Here is a 27,228-nt window from a genome sequence, read left to right as displayed (position 1 = left end):
AAAAAATGCTGGAAATATTCCTTGTGAATATGGTATTTTGGACTAATACAGATTCTCATGCCATCTGCCTTTGAATAAAGCCTTCAGAGGAAGCAGAGGGGAGAAAGTACAATGAGATAGTCAGTGATATAATATAGCCTATCATATGCAGTGTTGATTTTATCACACTGCATACAGTATGCACTAGAAACTATAGCTTCAACAATAGCAGTAACATTGAAGACGTTCTATACTGCAGTACAACTGTCTCTAAGATGACAGAAAACGCTCTCAGGGAATGGTGACAGAGTTCATCTCATATTTTCCTATGAGGACAATATCTGTAGATATGAAACAGTCATGGAGCCGAGCTGTGAGCAGCACTTGATTATCATCAACTGCTTTGGCTTTTCTCTAACCATCAAGTTAGAGATTTTCAGGTACTTTTGTATATTTTTTTAGTCAGCAGTTCTAAAAGTAGCGTTCACGAGCCAAAAGTGGTCGCCGAAAATTGCTACTAGGTCACAAACACTACATGGCCAAAAGTATGTGGACACATGCTCATCGAACATCTCATTCCAAAATCATGGGCATTAATATGAAGTTGGTCCACTCTTCTGGGAAGGCTTTCCACTAGATGTTGGGACATTGCTGAAGGGACTTGCTTCCATTCAGCCACAAGGGCATTAGTGAGGTTGGGCACTGATGTTGGGCGATTAGGCCTGGCTCGCAGTTGGTGTTCCAATTCATCCCAAAGGTGAGGTCAGAGCTCTGTGCAGGCCAGTCAAGTTCTTCCACACTGATCTCGACAAACTATTTCTGTATGGACCTCAATATGTGCACGGGAAAGGGCCTTCCCCAAACTGTTGCCACAAAGTTGGCTGCACAGAATCGACTAGAATGGCATTGTATTCTGTAGTGTTAAGACTTCCCTTCACTGGAACTAAGGTGCCTAGCCCAAACCATGAAAAACAGCCACAGACCATTACTCCTCCTCCACCAAACTTTACAGTTGGCACTATGCATTGGGGCATGTAGCATTCTCCTGGCATCATCCAAACCTAGATTAGTCCATCGGACTGCCAGATGGTGAAGCGTGATTCATCACTCCAGGGAACACGTTTCCATTGCTACAGAGTCCAATGGGGGCAAGTTTTACACCACTCCAGCCACCGCTTAGGATTGCACATGGTGATCTTAGGCTTGTGTGCGGCTGCTCGGCCATGGAAACCTATTTCATGAAGCTCCTGACAAACAGTTATTGTTCTGACGTTGCTTCCAGAGGCAGTTTGGAACTCGGTAGTGAGTGTTGCAGATGATTTGGAAACGTCAGTCCTCGCCGGTCTCGTTCTGTGAGCTTGTGTGGCCTACCACTTCGCGGCTGAGCTGTTGATGCTACTAAACGTCTCAACTTCACAATAACAGCACTTACAGTTGACCGGGTCAGCTCTAGCAGGGCAGACATTTCACAAACTGATTTGTTGGAAAGGTGGCTGAAATAGCCACTAAGTCTATGCCCTGTCAGTCATTTGTCAGCAGTAGGGATTATTCAATTAAGTATTTGTTGTCATTTAACAATAGACTTGTTTTCATGCACATTTTTTCACCTGAGAAATACTGCACCAAACATCTTAGTTATTAATAAAATATTTCTTGAGTTCGGCAAGGCGCCAGCCCAACCGAAGCATAAGGAAGGATTTAGGGCCCCTTTGAGCAAAGGGACATTTTTCAAACAACCCCAACACTCCATTTGCAAGAATTAGCATAGAGATAAAGGGTCTTCCCCATAAACTGCAGTTTCCTGCACCAAGAGAAAGGTAGTTAACACCAATAGAGGGGAAACTGTTACTATGCACATCAATTTGAAAGCCTATGGATTCTGTAGTGATAATGTACTTAGAATTGAGGTTGTATTCTTGACAAGTTTATTGCATAAAGCATTGTGTTTAAAGTATTATAGTAAATAACTGAGAAAAACAAACTGGTATAAAGAACGTTGCATACCACTTCTTGAATAAAACAACCACATACACAATATCTACAAAAGTATGTGGACGACACTTTAAATAGTGGATTCGGCTATTTCAGCCACACCCAATGCTGACAGGTGTTTAAAATTGAGCACACAGACATGATGTGGCTGAATGGAAGCAAGTCCCCGCAGCAATGTTCCAACATCTAGTGGAAAGCCTTCCCAGAATAGTGGAGGCTGTTATAGCAGCAAAGGGGGGGGACCAACTCCATATTAATACCTATGATTTTGGAATGAGATGTTTGAAGAGCAGGTGTCCCCATACTTTTGGTCATGTAGTGTAGGTTCTGTATACTGTCGTGGAAATTTAGTACTGAGAGAGATTGTAATTTCTTCAAACAATCATCTTTATTAAATATCGATTAATTATTGCAATAAATAGGCTGGTCAACCCCACACCCTTGAGTGTTGGACTGAGTAACCTAACCTTTACACAAATGCAGAGTACTATATATAGCTGACACTAACAATGCTCTGTCATGGTTGGTTCAACCCCCCTCATGCAGACCAAGGAGCATCAAACCACTCTGGGTTCATCCTGCCGTTATCTGCACGTGGGTTGTTGTCTTTACCCCACCCTGGCTTAGATGATTTAGAGACAATGAGGAATTGTTCTAAACTCCTCCTGGCTATCTCCATCTCGGTTACACCCACCACATACATCTTGTCTATGTAAGGCAGTCTAACTAAATTGTCAGCTCAAGCCATCTCTGGTGACCATATGCCCAGATTAGCTGCAGGAAACTAGAGGGGAGACCATAAAAACACAGACACTAACAGGACAGAAATATCCTCCTATTTGTTAAGTATCAATTGCTAACTATTAATATCAAACAAATCAGGTAAATATGTAATTTTGTGGTTATGAGTGAAGCAAGCAGATGCAAGACACAGTAACATGCCATTGAATCCTCTTAGTAACATCCCGAACATCTTCTATTCACAAGCAAGTTTGCAACACAGAATAAGTGAGAAGCGCGATGTAAAAATATTGCACATTACAACATAACACAAAGCCATACACTTTCTCTACTGTCACTCATAATACAGATATTCTCTATTTGGAATAAAGCATTGCTTTTCTTTTGTTGTACATGGGACTGAGGTAGAAAACTGAATCAGTGACGCATGTCGGCAGATAGGGAAAGGCATAGAAGAACAACATATCCAGCTTAGAGACCAACAGATATCTGCGTTTAGGTCTGTCTGCTGTGAGGGCTTCCACCATAGCGTCTATGACCAGGCTGCTGTCCTGGTTGCCAGTCATACATGTAGACATGTGGTAGTTATTAGCCAGGTCCACATACTGTCTGTTGAACATCTGTTGACGCTCCTCGTCCAGTTTCTCCCAGATTTCTGTCCCTGTTCTCCGCCTCAGGATGCTGGTAGCAGGACCAAAGTTACCTGGCTGGATGATGCTCACCTGAGATCATCACCACAATGTTAAAGGGGCACTCTGAAGTTCAAACAATAAGCAGTCACACCGCCAGTGTCTTGGTGAAGACCTGAGGGATGGGGCTGGAGAAATGTGACCTTTCTCAAATTCATAAACAGAGCTATGGACAGAGCTATATCAAAGTTATAGATTTAATTGGTGTTTTGAAGCTATAGTGTTTGTTTACAATTACATTGTTAACCAACAAAGAAGTGAAACAAGCTTATATTTTGGATTCTGATGGGGTACCACAGTTGAACTACGTTCATGAGGCATTTATAATGTTATATTCTTCAACAATAAATGGTTATACTGTATATCATTAACTTAAATGTCCATAAATGGATATAGCAATCACAGATTAACATTTTAAGGGGAATGTGTTGATTCCAATCAATGTAAAACAATCTACAGAGTATTAAAAAGAGACACAGTAATTATGATTACCAACAGTTGTCTTTACCTTTACTCCAAAACAGTCCATCTCTACCCGTAGGCAGTCGGCAAACGCCTCCAGTCCTCTCTTTGACATACTGTAGGCCCCCATGGTCAGACAGTTGAAGAAGGCAAAGATGCTTGAGACGTACACCATCCGTCCTACGGAAATCAATGAACATTACACATTTTAGAACACTGTGGAGTAATATGAACATTGAATGTGATAAATCAAGAACTGTGATCACCATTATGAAATGGTGATGGTAAAATAATTATTAATATATATTTAATATATATATATATAATATATATATAATATATATAATATATGAAATGGTGATGGTAAAATAATAATTATATATACCTTTTGAGGCACGAACCAATGGGAGGAAAGCTATGGAGGTCCTGATGCTGCCAAATAAGTTGACCTCAGCCATATTGCGATAATCATCAATGGTGTTCCACTCTGTCTCTGACCAGTCTGAGATGCCAGCATTGTTCACAACTGCCCAAAGCCCTTCAAACAAAACAAATCAACTTATATTAACAATGTGTTTAAAACCTGTTTAATCAGTTTTGTCATAAGTGTCTCACAATACAGCCTGGCCTCAGAGCCATATGAAGCATACTATACATAATTCTGAGCACCTCCAAGATGATTGAAACTGTATATACAGTTTTTGGGGTGGCAGGTAGCCTAGTGGTTAGAGCGTTGGGTGAGTCACCGAAAGGTTGCTAGATCGAATCCCCGAGCTGACGAGGTAAAAATCTGTCGTTCTACCCCTGAACACTGCTTATAACAGCTGAAAGTACAATATTTTTGGTTATGGACAAGCTATTTTGCAGTGGTTTAGAACTACTCTATTTTAGCAACCAGGAAATGGCGGAGTGATTTCTGCATAGTACATCTTAAACATATCTGGAGCAGGCTGTAAAATGGTTTTGATACGCCCGCGGAGCGGAGATGAGCTCACGATTCACAGTGACTAGGCCTTCATCAAGGAGCTTAGGCCTTGTGCTGGAAGGTTTTTGTAGGATATTAGCCTACATTTACTGATTGATTCATCTTAATCTATTAACCTACATGGCTATATAGCAACAGTATCATATTTAGAGTCAGCAAACTAGCTAAGTGTTTTGATTTTCCACTACCTCAGGAGGTGAAATAATATTGCCTATAGGTGTCTGCAAATTCTCTGAAGAGCCCCCCAAAAATCTGATAATTCTGGATAATTTTTTACAGGTTTCACATCACAATTTCAATCATGCATTCCCTGGATAGGTTTGATGAAATCGCTACTCTTTGAATCATATATAGGCTACCATCTCCGTTGTCTTACTTGGCACTGGAAAAACATATTCTAGAGCCCTGCAAAGCAACTGTCCATCAAAATAGTTACATTTGTCACATTACTTTTTGTCCACATTATCGTCAGGCTCTATCTAGCACCTCCCACAAAAAAATGATTTATCGCTGATTCATCACCAAAAAAATAAGTCAACATATTGGGATATGGATTTTTGTCCGTGTCACCCAGCTCTACCCTAACCTTAATTCCTGCAATCCAAAGGTTGCGAGTTTGAGTGACAGTACAAGTCCTCTAATTCGTATGATATTGTATGACCGCTATTCAATTCATAATGTTACCTAAGGAAATGTAATATAACATGCTAAATGGAGGTATGCACAAAATCCTACACATTGAGCACCTGAGCCCAGGTTGCACATTTTATGTTTTAGTTGACAACAGGTGCTTTTGAGAAGGAAAAGGTTCACTCTTCGTGTTAATAACAGTCAATGCATCATTAATAAAGCCCTGGGGGAAAAGGGACTTGTGAAGGGCAGGAATATTAACCTCTGAATAGACTTAGTCATGGGTCAGCAACAGGTGTCCCACAAGCCAAAAGCAGCCCCCAAGTAATTATATATTTTTTTAAAGAGGCTAAAATCACCAGGAATTTATGACATCTGTTCCAAAGTACTCCCACAAATAAAAAGAGACGTGATGATGTATGACATGATTCTTAAAAAAAATACATCTTATTGGGTTTAGTCGTGCTCAATTTGCAGTGTACAGTTGGGCTATGTTCCGCCCCTGACTATCCGCTCCGACAAAAATTGGCCCATGGCTGAATATACTGTAGTTGCCTACCCCTGCTTAGTCTTAAGAGTTTCTTTTGAGAAGGAAATTGGATCATATAAATACATTTGATTTGATCATTTTTTTTGCATTAACAGTCCGTAATTGTTATGTTAAGTAACCTACTTGTAACAAAGCTTACCTTTCTCTGGCAGGTTAGATTGGACCACAGTCCTTGCCTGTGTCACATCTTCATCTTTAGTGACGTCTAGCTTGAGAATGTTCATATTGCTGGAGCTCTCTCTGTGCAGAGTTTGGGCACCGTCTCCGTTGGGAAACAGACAACCGGCGAAGACCACAAACCCCTGAGCATCCAGCCTGCGGGCCAGATGATGACCGAATCCGCTGTCACAGCCCGTTATCAGCACCGCACGGCCCGCTCCTATCACCTCTTGGTTCCTGCCTCGGCATGACAAGAGCATGAGGGCCAGGAGAAAGATCGCACAAACGGATGAGACAACTATTCCTCCAAAGGGGAAGGAAGTGAGCGCAGCGGCATCCATTCCAACGATGTTTAAAAGTTATCCAATAATGCTTCCCATCATTGCAAAATTGTCAGCAACTGCGTCCATTCTCAACCAGGGGTGTAGGCTATTTATTCCTGAAAGACAACAAAGAAGTGTTTTGTGCAGACTGTTGGGATGTTCTCTATGCTTTAGGACAGGGTTGTCAAACAAACAAACAAACAAACAAACATGCTTGTAGCTCCAACAGTGCAGTAATAACTAGCTAACTAACTAACTAACTAAAAAACAATACACACAATCCCCAAAAATTCAGAAATATCAGAACGAGCAATGTCAGATTATTTATATATATAAAATATTATAATTAAGTTCTGTATAGACAGTATATGAATAGAAAAGGTGCACAGCAGTAGTCATGTAGGTTGAGCCATGACTACATATGAAGTGGGTAAAACAGTATGGAAACATGAATAAAGTGACCAGTGTTCAATGACTGTACATAGGGCAACAATCTCTAAGGTGCCGGGTAGAGTACCGGGTGGTAGCTGGCTAATAACAGTGACTGAGGTTCAGGGCAGGGTACTGGGCGGAGGCCGGCTAGTGGTAGCTGTTTAACAGTCTGATGGCCTGGAGATGGAAGCTGTTAATCTCTCGGTCCCAGCTTTGATGCACCTGTACGATCTCCACCTTCTGTGGTGAACAGGCCGTGGTTCGGGTGGCTGAGGTCCGGGTGAGTGGAGTTCGGGATCCATGGTTTGGCCCACTGAAGTCTGGCCTCTGGCCATCCAGACCAGATCACTACCTCTGATTGGCCAGTGGAGGTCACAGGAAATGTCCAGGAGACAGTTTATGAGACCTTTTTGACCCCTTTTTTATTAATTGATTTTTATTTCACCTTTATTTAACCAGGTAGGCCAGTTGAGAACAAGTTCTCATTTACAACTGCGACCTGGCAAAGATAAAGCAAAGCAGTATACAAAAACAACACAGAGTTACACAAACAAAATGTACAGTCAATTACACAATAGAAACATGTATATACAATGTGTGCAAATGTAGAAGATTAGGGAGGTAGGCATAAATAGGCCACAGAGGCAAAATAATTACAATTTAGCATTAACACTGGAGTGATTGATGTGCAGAAGATGATGTGCAAGTAGAGATACTGGGGTGAAAAAGAGCAAGAAGATAAATAATAATATGGGGGTGAGGTAGTTGGGTGGGCTATTTACAGATTGGCTGTGTATAGGTACAGTGATCGATAAGCTGCTCTGACAGCTGATGCTTAAAGTTAGAGAGGGAGATAAAAGTCTCCAGCTGCAGTGATTTTTGCAATTCGTTCCAGTCATTGGCAGCAGAGAACTGGAAGTAAAGGAAGTGTTGGCTTTGGGGATGATCAGTGAAATATACCTGCTGGAGCGAGTGCTACAGGTGGGTGCTGCAATGGTTCCCTGTGAGCTGAGATAAGGCAGGGCTTTACCTAGCAAAGACTTATAGCTGACCTGGATACAGTGGGTTTGGCGACGAATATGTAGCGAGGGCCAGCCAACGAGAGCATACAGGTCGCAGTGTTGGGTAGTATATGGGGCTTTAGTGACAAAACGGATGGCACTGTGATAGACTACATCCAGTTTGCTGAGTAGAGTGTTGGAGGCTATTTTGTAAATGACATCGGTGAAGTCAAGGATCAGTAGGATAGTCAGTCTTACGAGGGTACATTTGGCAGCATGAGTGAAGGAGGCTTTGTTGCGAAATAGGAAGCTGATTCTAGATTTAATTTTGGATTGGAGATGCTTAATGTGAGTCTGGAAGGAGAATTTACAGTCTAACCAGACACCTAGGTATTTGTAGTTGTCCACATATTCTAAGTCAGAACCGTCCAGAGTAGTGATGCTAGTCGGGCGGGTGGGTGCGGGCAGAAATCAGTTAAAGAGCGTGCATTTAGTTTTACTAGCATTTAAGAGCAGTTGGAGGCCACAGAAGGAGTGTTTTATAGCATTAAAGGTTGTTTGGAGGTTTGTTAACACAGTGTCCAAAGAAGGGCCAGATGTATACAGAATGGTGTCGTCTGCGTAGAGGTGGATCAGAGAATCACCAGCAGCAAGAGCGACATCATTGATATATACAGAGAAAAGATTTGGCCCAAGAATTGAACCCTGTGGCACCCCCATAGAGACTGCCAGAGGTCCAGACATCAGGCCCTCTGATTTGACACACTGAACTCTATCTGAGAATTAGTCGGTGAACCTATTGAGTCTGCTGTTAAGAATGCAGTGATTGACAGAGTTGAAAGTCTTGGCCAGGTCGATGAAGAAGGCTGCATAGTACTGTCTTCTATTGATGGCGGTTATGATATCATTTTGGACCTTGAGCGTGGCTGAGGTGCTCCCATGACCAGTTCAGAAACCAGATTGCATAGTGGAGAAGGTACGGTGGGATTCGAAATGGTCGGTGATCTGTTTGTTAACATGGCTTTCAAAGATTTTATAAAAGGCAGGGCAGGATGGATATACAGTGGGGCAAAAAAGTATTTAGTCAGCCACCAATTGTGCAAGTTCTCCCACTTAAAAAGATGAGAGGCCTGTAATTTTCATCATATGTACACTTCAACTATGACAGACAAAATGAGAAAAAAAATCCAGAAATTCACATTGTAGGATTTTTAATGGATTTATTTGCAAATTATGGTGGAAAATAAGTATTCGGTCAATAACAAAAGTTTATCTCAATACTTTGTTATATACCTTTTGTTGGCAATGACAGAGGGCAAAGGTTTTCTGTAAGTCTTCACAAGGTTTTCACACACTGTTGCTGGTATTTTGGCCCATTCCTCCATGCAGATCTCCTCTAGAGCAGTGATGTTTTGGGGCTGTTGCTGGGCAACACGGACTTTCAACTCCCTCGAAAGGTTTTCTATGGGGTTGAGATCTGGAGACTGGCTAGGCCACTCCAGGACCCTGAAATGCTTCTTACGAAGCCACTCCTTCATTGCCCGGGCGGTGTGTTTGGGATCATTGTCATCCTCAAAGACCCAGCCACGTTTCATCTTCAATGCCCTTGCTGATGGAAGGAGGTTTTCACTCAAAATCTCACGATACATGGCCCCATTCATTCTTTCCTTTACACGGATCAGTCGTCCTGGTCCCTTTGCAGAAAAACAGCCCCAAAGCATGATGTTTCCACCCCCATGCTTCACAGTAGGTATGGTGTTCTTTGGATGCAACTCAGCATTCTTTGTCCTCCAAACACAACGAGTTGAGTTTTTACCAAAAAGTTATATTTTGGTTTCATCTGACCATATGACATTCTTCAGACGGGCCTGGACATGTACTGGCTTAAGCAGGGGGACACGTCTGGCACTGCAGGATTTGAGTCCTTGGCGGCGTAGGGTGTTACTGATGGTAGGCTGATAACAAGTTCAAACAGGTGCCATTAATACAGGTGGAGGACAGAGGAGCCTCTTAAAGAAGATGTTACAGGTCTGTGAGAGCCAGAAATCTTGCTTGTTTGTAGGTGACCAAATACTTATTTTCCACCATAATATGCAAATAAATTCATAAAAAATCCTACAAAGTGATTTTCTGGATTTTTTTTCCCCCTCATTTTGTCTGTCATAGTGGAAGTGTACCTATGATGAAAATTACAGGCCACTCATCTTTTTAAGTGGGAGAACTTGCACAATTGGTGGCTGACTAAATACTTTTTTGTCCCACTGTAGGTTTATAACAGTTTGGGTCTAGAGTGTCTCCTTTTGTGCTGGTGATATATGGCCAATATACCATCTCTAAGGGCAGTTTCCAGAAATGCCTTGTTGTGTCGTGCCTAACAGCCCTTAGCCGTGGTATATTAGCCATAAAACACACATCCTTGAGCCTTGTTGCTTAAATATAATATAACATTGTGCCAAGACTATAGATGTTATTGTTCAAAACAGTGTCATCATCATGCGGTCTACTTTTTCCTGAAAGAATTCACACAATGAATAGGCACTTCAGTTAAATACTTGGAAAACCAACTGCATCTTACGCATGGTGGATCAACAAAGTGGTTATCTTCTGGACTCTTAGAATGCCTGTTCTAGCAGTAATCGCCTGTGACAAACCAGTTAGAGATACTTGGAAGGGGTACATAACAAACAAGTGAAAGGTCTTTTCATATGGTGGGGTATATTTTACCAATGTGAAGTTTATAGGAGACTGTCAAATCTGGTGTCAAATGAAAGCAAACTGTCTATATTTGATAAATTAAGGCATGTATACACATTTGACTAACATTTTCTATTCAAAATAGTAGGAATAAGCAAATACTTTGATTTCTGTTCAAACAGATAGAAAAAGGGCATTGGAAAACATCTAACAGAAAATGTATTAAAGTATTAGAAATACATCAAAACACAATAAATGTTGAAGTAACGACCCCTGCGAACTAATATCAACATATATTTAGTTTTGGAGAATTTATTTGCCTTGTGCAAGATTAAGAAACATTGCCCTGTGCCTTGAAATTCCGTAGCCAAAAACAAATCTTTAAGATTCATAGGTTCTAAAATCTCGGGAGGGAGGATAATGAAAGTTCACAGAAGTAAAGTTTTTTTTACTGATATCTATGTGGTGCATGAATCATTAAGTGTTAAACATGAAATTCTGTTCCCAAATTGGTAGCGGAACTTCACAAATATTTGTAATAGAATTACTGCAATTGAAATGGCATCAATGGGTAATCATAGTAGTCACTAACCACAGTTGGGTCACTTGCTACAGTCCTCCCTTCCACTGATATACGCTTATATTCAACTCATAACGGTTGTCTTTCTCTTTCTGTCATCTGGTTGTCAAAGCAAGTGTGAAAACAGTCTGGACAACCACTCCATCTCTCTCTTCTTTCCATTTAATGTTGCCTCTCCCGGCTTTTAATTACACCTACCCATGGGCCCAATCTCTTTCCATTTAATGTTGCCTCTCCCGGCTTTTACTGACACCTACCCATGGGCCCAATCTCTTTCCATTTAATGTTGCCTCTCCCGGCTTTTACTGACACCTACCCATGGGCCCAATCTCTTTCCATTTAATGTTGCCTCTCCCGGCTCTTACTGACACCTACCCATGGGCCCAATCTCTTTCCATTTAATGTTGCCTCTCCCGGCTCTTACTGACACCTACCCATGGGCCCAATCTCTTTCCATTTAATGTTGCCTCTCCCGGCTCTTACTGACACCTACCCATGGGCCCAAACTCTTTCCATTTACTGTAACCGGCATCCTCACCCACAGAACACCGACCAACACTGGACATCCATGGATGTTGAAAAGTAGTTGATTTGGTGAGTCCAAATGTTGGGGTTTTGTTATGGTCCAGACCAGCTTTAATTTCAATGTCGAGAGATGCTGATTTGGCCCAATTATAGATGTCTGTGTTTCACAAGTTTTGACATCAAAGTACAGCACAGCACAGAACAGTAGAGTTAAGTAGAGTACATTACATTATAATGTCCTCAATTATAGTGTTCTCTACTGTGTTCTGGACTGAACTATACTTTACTAAACATAGTTTATTTTTTACTTCACTGTGCTCTCAACACTTGTGAAACATAGACGTCTATGATTGGTTCAGATTTGTTCCGGTCCAAACAATTGGTCTTGTTTAGGGGAAGAGCTCATTAAAATAGTAGCCAGTGTGTACCCATAATTATGCATGTCTGTGTAGTACAGATCAGGGACCCATGATGAAATTCCACTTCCTGTAAATCCACTTCCTGTAGTTCAATAACCAAAATAGATTTAAATGTGTCATGTCATAGCTGACAACCCATTCTTTCTGCAGACATCTTTGAATCTTAATTCGGGGGAGATATTTAAAAACAGAGGTCACAAACTGAGGATGAGTATACCAAACGTTGCATCTCCACATAGTATACATTTTTTTAATGAAAAATCGGACTCTCAGCGCAATTCCGTTACCATTGAATTGCCAATTAACTCTGTTGGGTTTAGGGTGCTCTTGATATTATGGCAATATGATGGTTGTCGAGTTGCTACGTTCCCAAAAGACAAACTGAAAATGTTGTGTCACTGATCTACACACAATACCCCATAATGTCAAAGTGTAATTATGTTTTTTTAAAAAGACAAATGAAAAATGAAAAGTTGAAATGTCTTGATTCAATAAGTATTCAACCATTTTGTTATGGCAAGCCTAGATAATACATGTGCTTTTCAAATCACCTAATACGTTGCATGGACTCACTGTGTGCAATAATAGTGTTTAACATGATTTTGAAATTACTACCCCATCTCTATACCCCACACATACAATTATCTGTAAGCTAAATTGAGCAGTGAATTTCAAGTACAAAGAGCAGGGAGGTTTTCCTATGGTTCACAAAGAAGGGCACATATTGGCAAATGGGTAAAAAATCAGACATTTAATATCCCTTTGAGCATGGTGGAGTTATTAACCTTATACTTTGGTCACTACATAGATACAGGTGCCCTTCCAAAAGAGGAAGGAAACCGCTCAGGGACTTCAACATGAGCCAAATGTGATTTTAAAACCGTTAGAGTTTAAATGTCTGTGATAGAAGACACCGGAGGATGTATCAACAACATTGTAGTTACTCTACAACACTAACATAAATGCCAGAGTGAAAAGAAGGTAGCCTGTACAGAATATTAATACTCCAAAACATGCATCTTGTTTGCAATAATGCACTAAAGTATTACTGGAAAAAATGTGTCAAAGAATTAAACTTTTTGTCCTGAATACAAAGCATTTTGTTTGGGGCAAATCCAACACAAGACACCATTGAGTACTACTCTTGATATTTTCAAGCATGGTAGTGGTTGCATCATGTTATGGGTATGCTTGTCATCGGCAAGGACTAGGAAGTTTTGTAGGATAAAGAGCAAAATCCTAGAGGACAACCTGGTTCAGTCTGCATTCCAAAAGACACTGGGAGACAAATTGACCTTTCAACAGGACAATAACCTAAAACACAAGACCATAAATACACTGGAGTTGCTTACTAAGACGACATTGAATGTTCCTAAGTGGCCTAGTTACAGTTGACTTAAATTGGCTTGAAAATATATGGCAAGACTTGAAAATGGCTGTCTAGCAATGATCAACAACCAGGGCTTGAAGAATAATGGCAAAAATTGTACAATCCAAGGTTTTTTTTTCATTTCACTTCACCAATTTGAACTATTTTGTGTATGTCCATTACATGAAGTCCAAATTAAAATATTTATATTACAGGTTGTAATGCCACAAAATAGGAAAAAGGCCATGGGGGATGAACACTTCTGCAAGGCACTATAATTAGTGTTTTATTTTTAATAAAACATCTATAAATTCCTTCACTTTCAGAGTATTTTGTGTAGATCGTTGACAAAAAATGACAATTAAATCAATTTTAATCCCACTTTGTAACAACAAAATGTGGAAAAAGTCAATGGATATGAATACTTTCTGAAGGCACTGTGTTGTCTATAGGTGTATCAATTTCACATGTATATTCCCCCTCCCCCCTACATACACCCCCCTACCCCTGCTCAGTGGATCAGACACAAGTTTCACACACACACACACACACACACACACACACACACACACACACACACACACACACACAGGTTTGGCAGTGAGTGGGAGACATAACTCACTTTCATGGGTTGCTCAAGTGAAACTAATTGAGACAGCATGTAAAATGGAGGCTATAACCCATCTTTGTTAAAGAGAAGACTTTCTTTCTGACATGTTCAACAGCAGCCTGTGCTAACTGATTATAGTCAAACAATCAACAAGTCTATCACATGTTTGGGAGCCCAATACTCCTACAGTAAAAATGACTGAGGAAATATAACACATTTTCAGAAAAAATACAAATAAATAAAAAATTTAAATCGCACAATGAATAGACACTTCAGATAAATACTTAGAAAACAAATTGTATCTTGCGCATGGTGGATCAACAAATCTTCTGGACTCAGAGACTGTTCTAGCAGTAATCGCCTGTGAAAAACCAGTTAGCAATACTTGGAAGGGGCACATAACAAGCCAGCGAATGGTAAAAGATACCCCACCATAACAAATGACCTACAGTTGAAGTCGGAAGTTTACATACACTTAGGTTGGAGTCATTAAAACTTGTTATTCAACCACTCCACAAATGTCTTGTTAACAAACTATAGTTTTGGCAAGTCAGTTAGGACATCTAATTTGTGCATGACACAAGTCATTTTTCCAATAATTGTTTACAGGCAGATTATTTCACTTATAATTCACTGTATCACAATTCCAGGGGATCAGAGGTTTACATACACTAAGTTGACTGTGCCTTTAAACAGCTTGTGAAATTCCTGAAAATTAGGTAATGGCTTTAGAAGCTTCTGATAGGCTAATTGACATCATTTGAGTCAATTGGAGGTGTACCTGTGGATGTATTTCAAGGCCTACCTTCAAACTCAGTACCTCTTTTCTTGACATCATGGGAAAATCAAACGAAATCATCCAAGACCTCAGATTTTTTTTGTAGACCTCCACAAGTCTGGTTCCTCCCTAGGAGCAATTTACAAATGCCTGAAGGTACCACGTTCATCTGTACAAACAATAGTACGCAAGTATAAACACCATGAGACCACGCAGCCGTCATACCGTTCAGGAAGGAGATGCGTTCTGTGTCCCAGAGATGAACGTACTTTGGTGCGGAAAGTGCAAATCAATCCCAGAACAACAGGAAAGGACCTTGTGAAGATGCTGTAGGAAACAGGTACAAAAGTATCTATATCCACAGTATAACGAGTCCTATATCGACATAACCTGAAAGGCCGCTCAGCAAGGAAGAAGCCACTGCTCCAAAACTGCCATAAAAAGTCAGACTACAGTTTGCAACTGCACATAGGGACAAAGATCATACTTTTTTGGAGACATGTCCTCTGGTCTGATGACACAAAAATATAACTGTTTGGCCATAATGACCATCGTTATGTTTGGAGGAAAAAGGGGGAGGCTTGCAAGCCGAAGAACACCATCCCAACCGTGAAGCACGGGGGTGGCAGCAACATGTTGTGGGGGTGCTTTGCTGCAGGAGGGACTGGTGCACTTTACAAAATAGATGGCATCATAAGACAGGAATATGATGTGGAGATATTGAAGCAACATCTCAAGACATCAGTCTGGAAGTTTAAGCTTGGTCGCAAATGGGTCTTCCAAATGGACAATGACCCCAAGCACACTTCCAAAGTTGTGGCAAAATGACAACAAAGTCAAGGTAATGGAATGGCCGTCACAAAGCCCTGACCTCAATCCTATAGAAAATTTGTGGGCAGAACTGGTAAAAGCGTGTGCGAACAAGGAGGCCTGCAAACTTGACTCAGTTACACCAGCTCTGTCAGGAGGAATGGCCATAATTCACCCAACGTATTGTGGAAAGCCTGTGGAAGGCGACCCGAAACTTTTGACCCAAGTTACACAATTTAAAGGCAATGCTACGAAATACTAATTGACTGTATGTACACTTCTGGAATGTGATTAAATAAATAAAAGCTGCAATAAATCATTCTCTCTGCTATTATTCTGACATTTCACATTCTTAAAATAAAGTGGTGATCCTAACTGACCTTAGACAGGGAATGTTTTACTAGGATTAAATGTCAGGAATTGTGAAAAACTGAGTTAAATGTTTTTGGCTAAGGTGTATGTAAACTTCCGACTTCAACTGTATGTTTATGATGCTGGCCTTTTCCATGTACAAGGAACCATGAACGCCAAGGATGTTTTTGTCGAATATCTAACTGAAATGTACACAAATGCAGTTTTACTCCTTTGGCATTGCATGAATCTACCAGGTATAAAGGAAGAATATAAAAGTATATATTTTGGGAAAACTAGGTATTTTCTATGTTTGAGAGACAGCTTCTACCCCCAAGCCATAAGACTGCTGAACAGCTAATCCAATGGCTACTCAGACCCCCCCCCCCTTTTTTTACTCTACTGCTACTCACTGTATATTATTTACGCATAGTCAATTTACCCCTACCTACGTACATGTACATATTTCTTAATTACCTCAACTAAAAAAACAAACATTTTATGTCCATTAAAATAACATCAAATTGATCGGAAATACAGTGTAGACATTGTTAATGTTGTAAATGACTATTGTAGCTGGAAACAACTGCTTTTTCATGGAAAATCTACTTAAGCGTACAGAGGCCCATTATCAGCAACCATCACTTCTGTGTTCCAATGGCACGTTGTGTTAGCTAATCCAAGTTTATCATTTTAAAGGCTAATTGATCTTTAGAAACCCCTTTTGCAAATATGTTAGCACAGCTGAAAACTGTTGTCCTGATTAAAGAAGCAATAAAACTAGTCACAATAACATTTCAAAAGGCAAATAAGTAGGACATTTTTTGTCATGATTGTGATGTCACCAGATTGACTTTAGATTCAGTACAACTTTAGCCAACTAAATATGAGGGGACCACTGTATTTTAGCTAGCTAACATTAGTATTGCTAGCTATTTTTGAAAAACGAATATTTCAGCTCATGAAACATGGGACCAACACTTTACATTATACATTATATTTTTCTTCAGTATAATATGGTGGGTGCTTATATTTGTCCTATTTCACATAAGTGTGTATTAATACTCACGTGTGAATTGGAAATGTATATTTTTTGCATAACTTTTTCTAGTTGCCATTTAAAGTGCCGTCAAGATGTTATCCGTTCAACCTCATTTAACAAGCAAACGTAGTTATTGTATTATAGCAATGTCTTCATTTCTGGAAAAGGGACATATCAACTTGTGTTCAGAGCCAAAAGGAAACCTTCTGGAATGAATGTCAGTTATGTATTTGATTCCAGTTTGTATTAGAACAAAAAACCTTTCCTGCCCATATTCTCATGCAATTTGATTAGACATGACAATGCACTAGGCCTGCATCACCACGGTGCACCCAGAGCCACCTCTTCCTCTGCACTGCGCGTAGGGCCCCGCTGCTCTAAGGGACCCTGACTCAGTCGAGGTCTAAACTTAGCCTACTGTTAAGTAAGAAAAGTAGAAAATAAGGTGCAATTTTAAAATGTGGTAATACAATTTTCCACTTGTTATCTCACTGACATTCACTCAATTATCCCATGTCAGCTAAAAAAAAGGAAATGTTGATTGCTAGCTAAGATCGTCTAGAGCGCTATCTAAAGCTTATAGTAGCCTAATCATCAACAAATTAACGACTGCAATGGTCTCAGGTAGTCTCCGTATACACTATTCCCTCCGTACAGAACCACAGCACCAAGATGCCCTTCTGGAGGCAATCAGTCAAAGTCATTATACCCTAATATAGGCCTATTTGCCTACTAGCCAAATAAAGTGCAGAGCATGCATGATGTGTGCAACTCGTCATTCCAACATATTTGAACATTTCATTCGTCCTACATATAGTCAAATGTAATTTTTGGAGTTGCAATAGGAACTAAATCAAAGACAATAGAACAGTCTTATTCATTTGTTTGTTAAGATCCATGTGTATTCAAATTATCTAAATTCTCCTATGTTCTTTAGCCGATCACTTTAATAAATAAATATAGGCCAAAACGCACATCACGACAAGAGAGACAACACAACACTACATAAAGAGAGACCCAAGAACATAGCAAGGCAGCAACACATGACAACACAGCATGTTGCTACCAACATGGTAGCAGGACGAAACATGATACAAACATTATTGGGAACAGACAACAGCACAAAAGGCAAGGTAGAGACAATAATACATCACACAAAGCAGCCACAACTTTCATTAAGAGAGTCCATGATTGAGTCTTTGAATGAAGAGATTGAAATAAAACTGTCCAGTTTGAGTGTTTGTTGCAGTTCGTTCCAGTAGCTAGCTGCAGCGAACTGAAATGAGGAGCGACCCAGGGATGTGTGTGCTTTGGGGACATTTAACAGAATGTGACTGGCAGAACGGGTGTTGTATGTGGAGGATGAAGGCTGCAGTGGATATCGCACATAGTGGGGAGTGAGGCCCAAGACGGTTTTATAAATAAGCATCAACCAGTGGGTTTTGCGACGGGTATACAGAGATGACCAGTTTACAGAGGAGTATAGAGAGCGGTGATGTGTCCTACAAGGAGCACTGGTATCAAATCTGATGGCCAAATAGTAAAGAACATCTAGCCGCTCGAGAGCACCCTTACCTGCCGATCAATAAATGATGTCTCCGTAATCTAGCATGGGAAGGATGGTCATCTGAATCAGGGTTAGTCTGGCAGCTGGGTTGAAAGAGGAGCGATTACGATAGAAGAAACGAAGTCTAGATTTTGACTGCAGCTTTGATATGTGCCGAGAGAAGGACAGTGTACCATCTAGCCATACTCCCAAGTACTTGTATGAGGTGACTACCTCAAGCTCTAAACCCTCAGAGCTAGTAATCACACCTGTGGGGAGAGGGAAATTCTTCTTACCAAACCACATGACCTTTGTTTTGGAGGTGTTCAGAACAAGGTTAAGGGTAGAGAAAGCTTGTTGAACACTAAGAAAGCTTTGATGTAGAGAATGTAACACAAATTCGAGGAGGGGCCAGCTGAGTACAAGACTATCATCTACACATAAATGGATGAGAGAGCTTCCTACTGCCTGAGCTATTTTGTTGATGTAAATTGAGAAGAGCGTGGGGCCTAGGATCGAGCCTTGGGGTACTCCCTTGGTGACAGACAGTGGCTGAGACAGCAGATGTTCTGACTTTAAACACTGCACTCTTTGAGAGAGGTAGTTAGCAAACCAGGCCAAAGACCCCTCAGAGACACCAATACTCCTTAGTCGGCCCACAAGAATGGAATGGTCTACAGTATCAAAATCTTTGACCAAGTCAATAAAAATAGCAGCACAACATTTCTTAGAATCAAGGGCAATGGTGACATCATTGAAGACCTTTAAGGTTGCAGTGACACATCCATAACCTGCGCGGAAAACAGATTGCATACCGAGAGAATACTTAATAATAGTTGATTATTGACAAGTTTTTCCAACACTGAGGCCTATAACAGTTAGCATCAGCTTGATCTGCCCCTATAAATAAAGGGTGAACCGTGGCTGCCTTCCAAGCAATGGAAACTTCCCCAGAATTGAGAGCAAGGTTAAAAAGGTTGGAGATAGACTTGGCGATGATAGGGGCAGCAAACTTAAAGAAGAAAGGGTCTAAACCATCTGTCCCAGATGTATTTTTGGGGGTCAAGTTTAAGGAGCTCCTTTAGCCCCTCGGACTCAGTGACTGCCTGCAGGGAGCTTCTGCATAGTCACATTAGAAGGGGTGGGAGATGAGGAAATGTTGGGATGGGCAAGGAGGCATGGCTGAGTCAAATAGGATTCCTGACAATGAAGTGCTGATTAAAGAGCTCAGCCATGTGCTTCTTGTCAGTAACAACCACATCATCAACATTAAGGGACATGGGCAGCTGTGAAGTGGAGGTCTTGTTCCCCAGGACTTTAACCGTTTTCCAGAACTTCTTGGAGTTAGACCCACAGAGAGACAACTGCTCCTTAAAGTAACTAACTTTGGCTTTCCAGATAGCCTGAGTGCACTTATTTCTCATTTGCCTGAACGAGAGCCAGTCAGCCTGAGTATTCGTGTACCGAGCCTTTCACCAAATGCAATTCTAGAGGTGTAGTAACTCTGCAAGATCAAGGTTGAACCAGGGGCTGAATCGTTTTTAATTCTCATTTATTTATGGGGGAGTGTTAACAATTACAAAAAAATGAAAGGTCCAACCATCTTCGACAGAGGGGATAAAGCTGATTCTAAGCCATTTTACAGAGGCCAGTTCATGGAGGAAGGCTTACTCATTAAAGTTTTCAGCAAGCGTCTATGACAAATCAGGAGAGGTCGTTTCACTGAGCAGCCATTACGGACAAAGGCTGTAAAACAGTGATCACTAAGGTCATTACAGAAAACACCAGATTAATACATATCAGGATTATTTGTGAGGATAACGTCGAGGGGAGTAGCCTTTTCTGGGTGTTTGGAGTCATACCTTGTGGGATTGGTAATAATCTGAGAAAGGTTTAGGGAGTCCCATTGCTTTAGGACTGGGTAAATTTAAGCACGTCCTAGTTTGGTCACCAAGCAGGACAAATTCATACTTAGTGTAAGGTGCCAGGAGAGAGTTTAGGGCAGGTAGGGTACAGATCAATGAGGACGATAGCACCAAGAAACAGTCAACAAAAGAGGCATTTGAACGTTTAATGCTTAAAACCAGTAAATCAAATTGTTTGGGGACAGACTTGGTGGAGACAACCGATCACTGAAGGTGATCCATAGTAAAGATTGTCACTCCCCCACCTTTGGAAGATGTCTTGTCGAAAAAGGTTATAACCAAAAAGGTTAACATCAGTATTCAAAACACTCTTCCTTAACCACGTCTCAGTAATGACCAACGCATCGGGATTGGAGCTGTGAACCCACACTTTCAATTGATCCATTTTAGGTAATAAGCTTCTAGTGTTAATGTGATGGGCCAGGGTGTACATGCACTTTTCCAGATATCATCAACAGTAATACAATCAAGGCACAGCATAAAACAGGGAGAGCTCTGCAGTGTTGATTTATGACATCTGAATGTGTAAAAGCTCTGTCCAGGTTGATATACACTGCTCAAAAAAATAAAGGGAACACTAAAATAACACATCCTAGATCTGAATGAATTAAATATTCTTATTAAATACTTTTTTCTTTACATAGTTGAATGTGCTGACAACAAAATCACACAAAAATTATCAATGGAAATCAAATTTATCAACCCATGGAGGTCTGGATTTGGAGTCACACTCAAAATTAAAGTGGAAAACCGCACTAAAGGCTGATCCAACTTCGATGTAATGTCCTTAAAACAAGTCAAAATGAGGCTCAGTAGTGTGTGTGGCCTCCACGTGCCTGTATGACCTCCCTACAACGCCTGGGCATGCTCCTGATGAGGTGACGGATGGTCTCCTGAGGGATCTCCTCCCAGACGCGGCAGGGTAGCCTAGTGGTTAGAGCGTTGGACTAGTAACCGGAAGGTTGCGAGTTCAAACCCCCGAGCTGACAAGGTACAAATCTGTCGTTCTGCCCCTGAACAGGCAGTTAACCCACTGTTCCCAGGCCGTCATTGAAAATAAGAATTTGTACTTAACTGACTTGCCTGGTTAAATAAAGGTAAAATAAATAAAAAGCATCTGCCAACTCCTGGACAGTGGTGCAACGTGGCGTTGGTGGATGGCGCGAGACATGATGTCCCAGATGTGCTCAATTGGATTCAGGTCTGGGGAACGGGCGGGCCATCAATTCCTTCCTCTTGCAGGAACTGCTGACACATTCCAGCCACATGAGATTGTCTTGCATTAGGAGGAACCCAGGGCCAACCGCACCAGCACATGGTCTCACAAGGGGTCTGAGGATCTCATCTCGTTACCTAATGGCAGTCTGGCGTGCACATGGAGGGCTGTGCGGCCCCCCAAAGAAATACCACACCATGACTGACCCACCGCCAAACCGGTCATGCTGGAGGATGTTGCAGGCAGCAGAACGTTCTCCACGGCGTCTCCAGACTCTGACACGTCTGTCACATGTGCTCAGTGTGAACCTGCTTTCATCTATGAAGAGCACAGGGCGCCAGTGGCAAATGCCAAACGTCCTGCACGGTGTTGGGCTGTAAGCACAACCCCCACCTGTGGATGTCGGGCCCTCATACCACCCTCATGGAGTCTGTTTCTGACCGTTTGAGCAGACACATGCACATTTGTGGCCTGCTGGAGGTCATTTTGCAGGGCTCTGGCAGTGCTCCTCCTGCTCCTCCTTGCACAAAGGTGGAGGTAGCGGTCCTGCTGCTGGGTTGTTGCCCTCCTACGGCCTCCTCCACGTCTCCTGATGTACTGTTCTGTCTCCTGATAGCGCACAGCAAACCTTCTTGCCACAGCTCGCATTGATGTGCCATCCTGGATGAGCTGCACTACCTGAGCCACTTGTGTGGGTTGTAGACTCCGTCTCATGCTACCACTAGAGTGAAAGCATCGCCATCATTCAAAAGTGACCAAAACATCAGCCAGGAAGCATAGGAACTGAGAAGTGGTCTGTGGTCACCACCTGCAGAACCACTCCTTTATTGGGGGTGTCTTGCTAATTGCCTATAATTTCCACCTGTTGTCTATTCCATTTGCACAACAGCATGTGAAATGTATTGTCAATCAGTGTTGCTTCCTAAGTGGACAGTTTGATTTCACAGAAGTGTGATTGACTTTGAGTTACATTGTGTTGTTTAAGTGTTCCCTTTATTTTTTTGAGCAGTGTATTATCAAATAGATATTTGAAAAACACCTTGAGGATTGATTGTGAACAAGGTTTGCCATGTTTCTGTCGATATTATGGAGCTAATTTGAAATATCTTTCGGCGTTGTCGTGACTGCAATTTCCGGTTGTTTTCTCAGCCAAACGTGAAGAACTAACAGAGCTATTTTTGGCTACAAAAATATTTTTTTCTGGAAAAAAGGAACATTTGCTATCTAACTGGGAGTCTCATGAGTGAAAACATCCGAAGCTCATCAAAGGTAAAATATTTAATTTGATTGCTTTTCTGATTTTCGTGACCAGATTGCCTGCTGCTAGCTAGGCATAATGCTATGCTAGGCTATTGATAAACTTACACAAATGCTTGTCTTGCTTTGGCTGTAAAGCATATTTTCAAAATCTGAGATGACAGGGTGATTAACAAAAGGCTAAGCTGTGTTTGAATATATTTCAGTTTTGATTTCATGGATATGAATATTTTCTCGTAAGATTTTTTGTCTGTTGCGTTATGCTACTTAGTGTCAGTTGATGACAATTCTCCCGGATCTGGGATGGGTAGTTACACTATTAACAAAGTGAACCATTTTCACTGTAGTGTCCAAAACGTCTTTCAAGCTGTCAGGTATTCCTTTGGCAGCAAGAGCCTCTCGGTGGATGCTGCAGTGTACCCAAGTTGTGTCAGGAGCAACTGCTTGCACGTGCTCTACCACTCCACTATGTCTCCCTGTCATGGTTTTTGCGCCATCAGCACAGATACCAAAACATCTTGACCACCAAAGTCTATTTGATGTCCCAAAGCTGTCCATCCTCTCCTGTTGTCCTGGTTTCCAGTGGTTTGCAGAAGAGGATGTCTTCCTTAATTGACCCCCTATAAACGTAACGGACATATACCAGGAGCTGTGCCAGGCCCACCACGTCTGTTGACTCATCCAGCTGTAACGCATAGAATTCACTGGCTTGTATGTGAAGCAGTAATTGTTTCAAAACATCTCCTACCATGTCACTGATGCATCGTGAAACAGTGTTTGATGAAGAAATTGTCTGTATAGTTGTTTTTTGCCTTTTCCCCCAGCATTGTCCCAGCCATATCCACGGCAGCAAGAAGAATGAAGTCCAAGCCACTCGGTAGCTCACCATATAAGATGCTTCTAGCCCCTTCTTATTAATGGTGCTTGCCTGTCCTAGCCACTCGGTAGCTCACCATATAAGATGCTTCTAGCCCCTTCTTTTAATGGTATCTGTTGCTTTCATACATGTCTTACTACTCGAAAGTCGTCTTAATTCTCGATCAAAAATGTCCTTTGGCTTATTTTTCAAATTAGCATGTCTGCGCAAGAGTGAAGATTTCATAGAGTTGTGAGATTGTACTTTTGCACATATATCACACTGTGGCTGTGAACCCCCCCAAAAAATGTAGTTATCATCATATTTACGCCTTTTCGATGGTCCAACGTCCCTGTCTGTTGTTTGGTGCTTTCCCGGGTCAGGGGGCAGTTGCTCTTCGGCTGCATGAGATTCACAACTGTCAGTGTACACGCTGGCTGGGCTAACAACAAATGTAGAATTACTGATGCTAGCATTAGATGTGCTCGTGGAAGCGGAACAACTTGTGTCGTCGATAGGTGCAGGTATAGTACTGCTGGTAGTAGCAGTACTACCAGTAGAGCTGGTATGTGTCTCTATGGATGCAGGCCCTACTTTTTTTAACCATTCATCACTTTTCGAGCAAACGGAATGAGCAACAGCTACCGTTGGCTACATACGGACCATTAGTGGAAGTCCCGCGAGAGAGTAACCGTTAATGTGATTGAATGTTAGTTATTTGACTAGGCTACCTGTATTTGACATTGTGTTGTTATTTTGCAGAACACAAGATGGTTTAATTTTATTTTTGGCAGTGAAATGAAGCTACTCAGGCGAGAAAAAAACCTCCCCCTAATGTATAGCCCTGTTGGAAAATATAAATGGACTGTTTGAAAATGTGAAGACATTTTTGTATTTTTTTAAAATGCACATTTTGTATTATTATTATTAATTTATTTTTAAATGTGAATCACATTTTTATTTTGCATAATCCCGACGGCATACCACAGTTTGAGAATAACTGCACTTATACTACAGTCAAAATGCCTAAGGCCTACAGTCCGTGCTCCCAAATACTGGAAAAAGTGTTACATATTAGGTTACATGATCACCACAATAGCCTCACGCGGCTATACAAATAAATTATGCAATTATATGGCCATTAAATAACACACAACAGTATGGCATATTTAGATAGCAGAATAGGCTTAGGCTAGTGCTCCCGAGTGCAACAGCGGTCTAAGGCACTGGAACTCAGTGCAAGAGGAGTCACTACAGTCCCTGGTTTGAATCCAGTCTGAATCACATTCGGTTGTGATTGGGAGTCCCATAGTTAAATAAAGGTAAAAATTAAACTAAAATAAAATGTTTATTTTGTAGCTCAGGCGGTTGTTCTAGACAAGGCACTTCTGTGTCTATCATTCTCACACAAGTCATTTGCTGAAGGCCCAAGCCTCTACTACTTCATCTACTGGTATAACGTCATTATTAAATGCAGTTCTAAAACAAGCTCTAGAATTGTATTTTGGAAATGAAACCGGAAGCTGCAAAGCAACTCTAACGTCTGGGCTAGTTATCTCTAACGTCTGGGCTAGTTAAGTTGCTTGAAGGACTAGCTAACTTCGACTAGTTATGTTTGGTTCATGTACTTTGCAGATGCAACATTGCTGACAAAAGTTTGTATGCATTAAAAAGATCTGTAGCCGACGTAAAGTAAGAATTGAACATGTAAATGTTAATTCATAGTCGTAACAGATCTATTTTAAACGTTATATTTCATGTTTCATGTTTGGCTTTTCTTAAGATCCTAACAATTTACGTATGCATTTTCTTATGATCCTAACGATATGTAAGTTCAACCTTTTGAAAAGGTATCTGGCTCCATAATAACACTACTGTCAGGGGGAATTCTCAACAATACCTACTTTGACTGGTAGCCTAAAGCATTGAATAATTTGTAACATGCTTACATGTGTAAAGTTACTCACCAGCTGGTCGATGTCACGTCAACTTCTTTGAGATGTTCTATCTCGAAGAAGGCGATGCACATACAAATGAGAGGTGCATGCCGCCACCTCCTGTATTGGCTGTGTATCAGGCTCCTAAGAAGGTTCTAACAATGAATTTAGACTTGTACTTTGGGAAAGTATGTGTCAGATGTGAGTTGTTTTTCCATGCTATGCACAAATAGCCTGTGGGGGTTGGGTGCAGGACCACTCGAATGATCTACCCCAAAGGGCTGTGAAATGGTGATAACACCACTGTCAGGGGGAATTCTCAACATTGCCTACTTTGACTGGTCGATAAAGTAATTTGTAACATACTTATATGTATAAAGTTACTCACCAGCTGGTCGTCGTTATGTCGACTTCTTGGCGATGTTCCTGTGACACGCGCAGTGGCGACCCGTCATTCAGGGCAGGTGAGAGCCCCACAATTTTAGCAAAAAAATGATCAATAAATACGAATGAAAAATGGTGGGAGTGGCTTGCCTGTTTTGCATGTTATTTTGGCATTAATACATGTTACATATCAGTTTGCAAACAATGTAAAATATATATATTTATCGTTGGCTATGTTTTAAATCTTTAAAGACACCCTATCCCCTCAACCCTCAAATTAAGTGGACTCTTCTGATGACGTACAGCTGGTGAGTAACTTTATACAATTATTTTTGTTGCTAAAATTGACGTCTGACGAGTATACACTTCGTCACGTTCATCCAGCAATGATTGTGTTTTCAGCCACGGGTAGCTAGTGGGTACTTTGTATGCGCTACAGCCAATTATTTGATTTGATTTGATTTGTGCATTAGTAGCACAATTTCTAACTTATTTGCATTCGTTTTTACTTACACTTGTATGTTGACTCCATATTGACTTTCAGTTTTTAAGTTTTAGCGGACTTTTCTTAGCGGATGTACAATCATCACAAATTTAATTATGGGGCATTTCAGGCCCTGAAGTGAACATAATTCTACACTCGCAAACTCCATTTAAAAGGAGGGCTGAGGGGCGTATGTTGCAAACCTCCCTTGCTTGGCAAGTCATTTGGACCGACGACAAATATGGCAGCGAGGATTCAACCAAGGGCTAAGGGTTTAGGGCTGTCGGTTAGCTAATTCATTTGCTAGCTATCATACAGTAGGCGTATATTAATAACTATATAGTTCATATAAGTAGACATGCAATCATAATTGACCTTAGCGCATATAAAGCACTCACAAGCTACCGGTGGCTGAAAACACAATCTTCGCAGGATGAACAACTGACACATTTTTGGGCAAGGGTAAACTCAGATGTCAAGATAAGTCATCAGAAGTGTCACC

The 27,228-nt window shown here is 41.1% G+C and overlaps 1 protein-coding gene across 3 annotated transcripts; it reads right to left on the bottom strand.

Annotated features, from left to right (window-relative positions):
* Positions 1–1,895: 1,895 nt before the first annotated feature.
* Positions 1,896–26,325, bottom strand: zgc:113142 (D-beta-hydroxybutyrate dehydrogenase, mitochondrial). Of its 3 annotated transcripts, none has more exons than XM_021574636.3 (6): positions 26,247–26,325; positions 25,889–26,002; positions 6,168–6,626; positions 4,249–4,401; positions 3,910–4,043; positions 1,896–3,434 (listed from the first exon to the last, which is right to left on the bottom strand). In XM_021574636.3, the coding sequence occupies exons 3-6, from the start codon at positions 6,526–6,528 to the stop codon at positions 3,069–3,071; spliced, it is 1,014 nt and encodes a 337-aa protein (XP_021430311.2). In that variant the 5' UTR covers positions 6,529–6,626; positions 25,889–26,002; positions 26,247–26,325; the 3' UTR covers positions 1,896–3,068. The 3 variants fall into 3 exon arrangements, with proteins under 3 accessions (XP_021430311.2, XP_036810909.1, XP_090065736.1); XM_036955014.2 differs by lacking the exon at positions 26,247–26,325 and adding an exon at positions 24,251–24,322 and having other exon boundaries at positions 25,889–26,003; XM_090209610.1 differs by lacking the exons at positions 6,168–6,626; positions 26,247–26,325 and having other exon boundaries at positions 25,889–25,984.
* Between the last annotated feature and the right edge of the window lie 903 nt (positions 26,326–27,228).

The sequence above is a fragment of the Oncorhynchus mykiss genome, chromosome 19 (assembly GCF_057628025.1).
Source record: "Oncorhynchus mykiss isolate SJ-2025 chromosome 19, ASM5762802v1, whole genome shotgun sequence".
Taxonomy (NCBI): domain Eukaryota; kingdom Metazoa; phylum Chordata; class Actinopteri; order Salmoniformes; family Salmonidae; genus Oncorhynchus; species Oncorhynchus mykiss.
This window is presented reverse-complemented; position numbering and strand designations above follow the sequence as displayed.

What these genes read in the sequence shown, in the direction of transcription:
- zgc:113142 (XM_021574636.3), bottom strand. Translation starts at nt 6,528, where the DNA reads ATGGATGCCGCTGCGCTCACTTCCTTCCCCTTTGGAGGAATAGTTGTC. An exon ending in ATTGGTTCGTGCCTCAAAAG is followed by an intron (nt 4,044 to 4,248) that starts GTATATATAATT and finishes TGATTTCCGTAG; the next exon opens with GACGGATGGTGTACGTCTCA. An exon ending in TGGACTGTTTTGGAGTAAAG is followed by an intron (nt 3,435 to 3,909) that starts GTAAAGACAACT and finishes TGATGATCTCAG; the next exon opens with GTGAGCATCATCCAGCCAGG.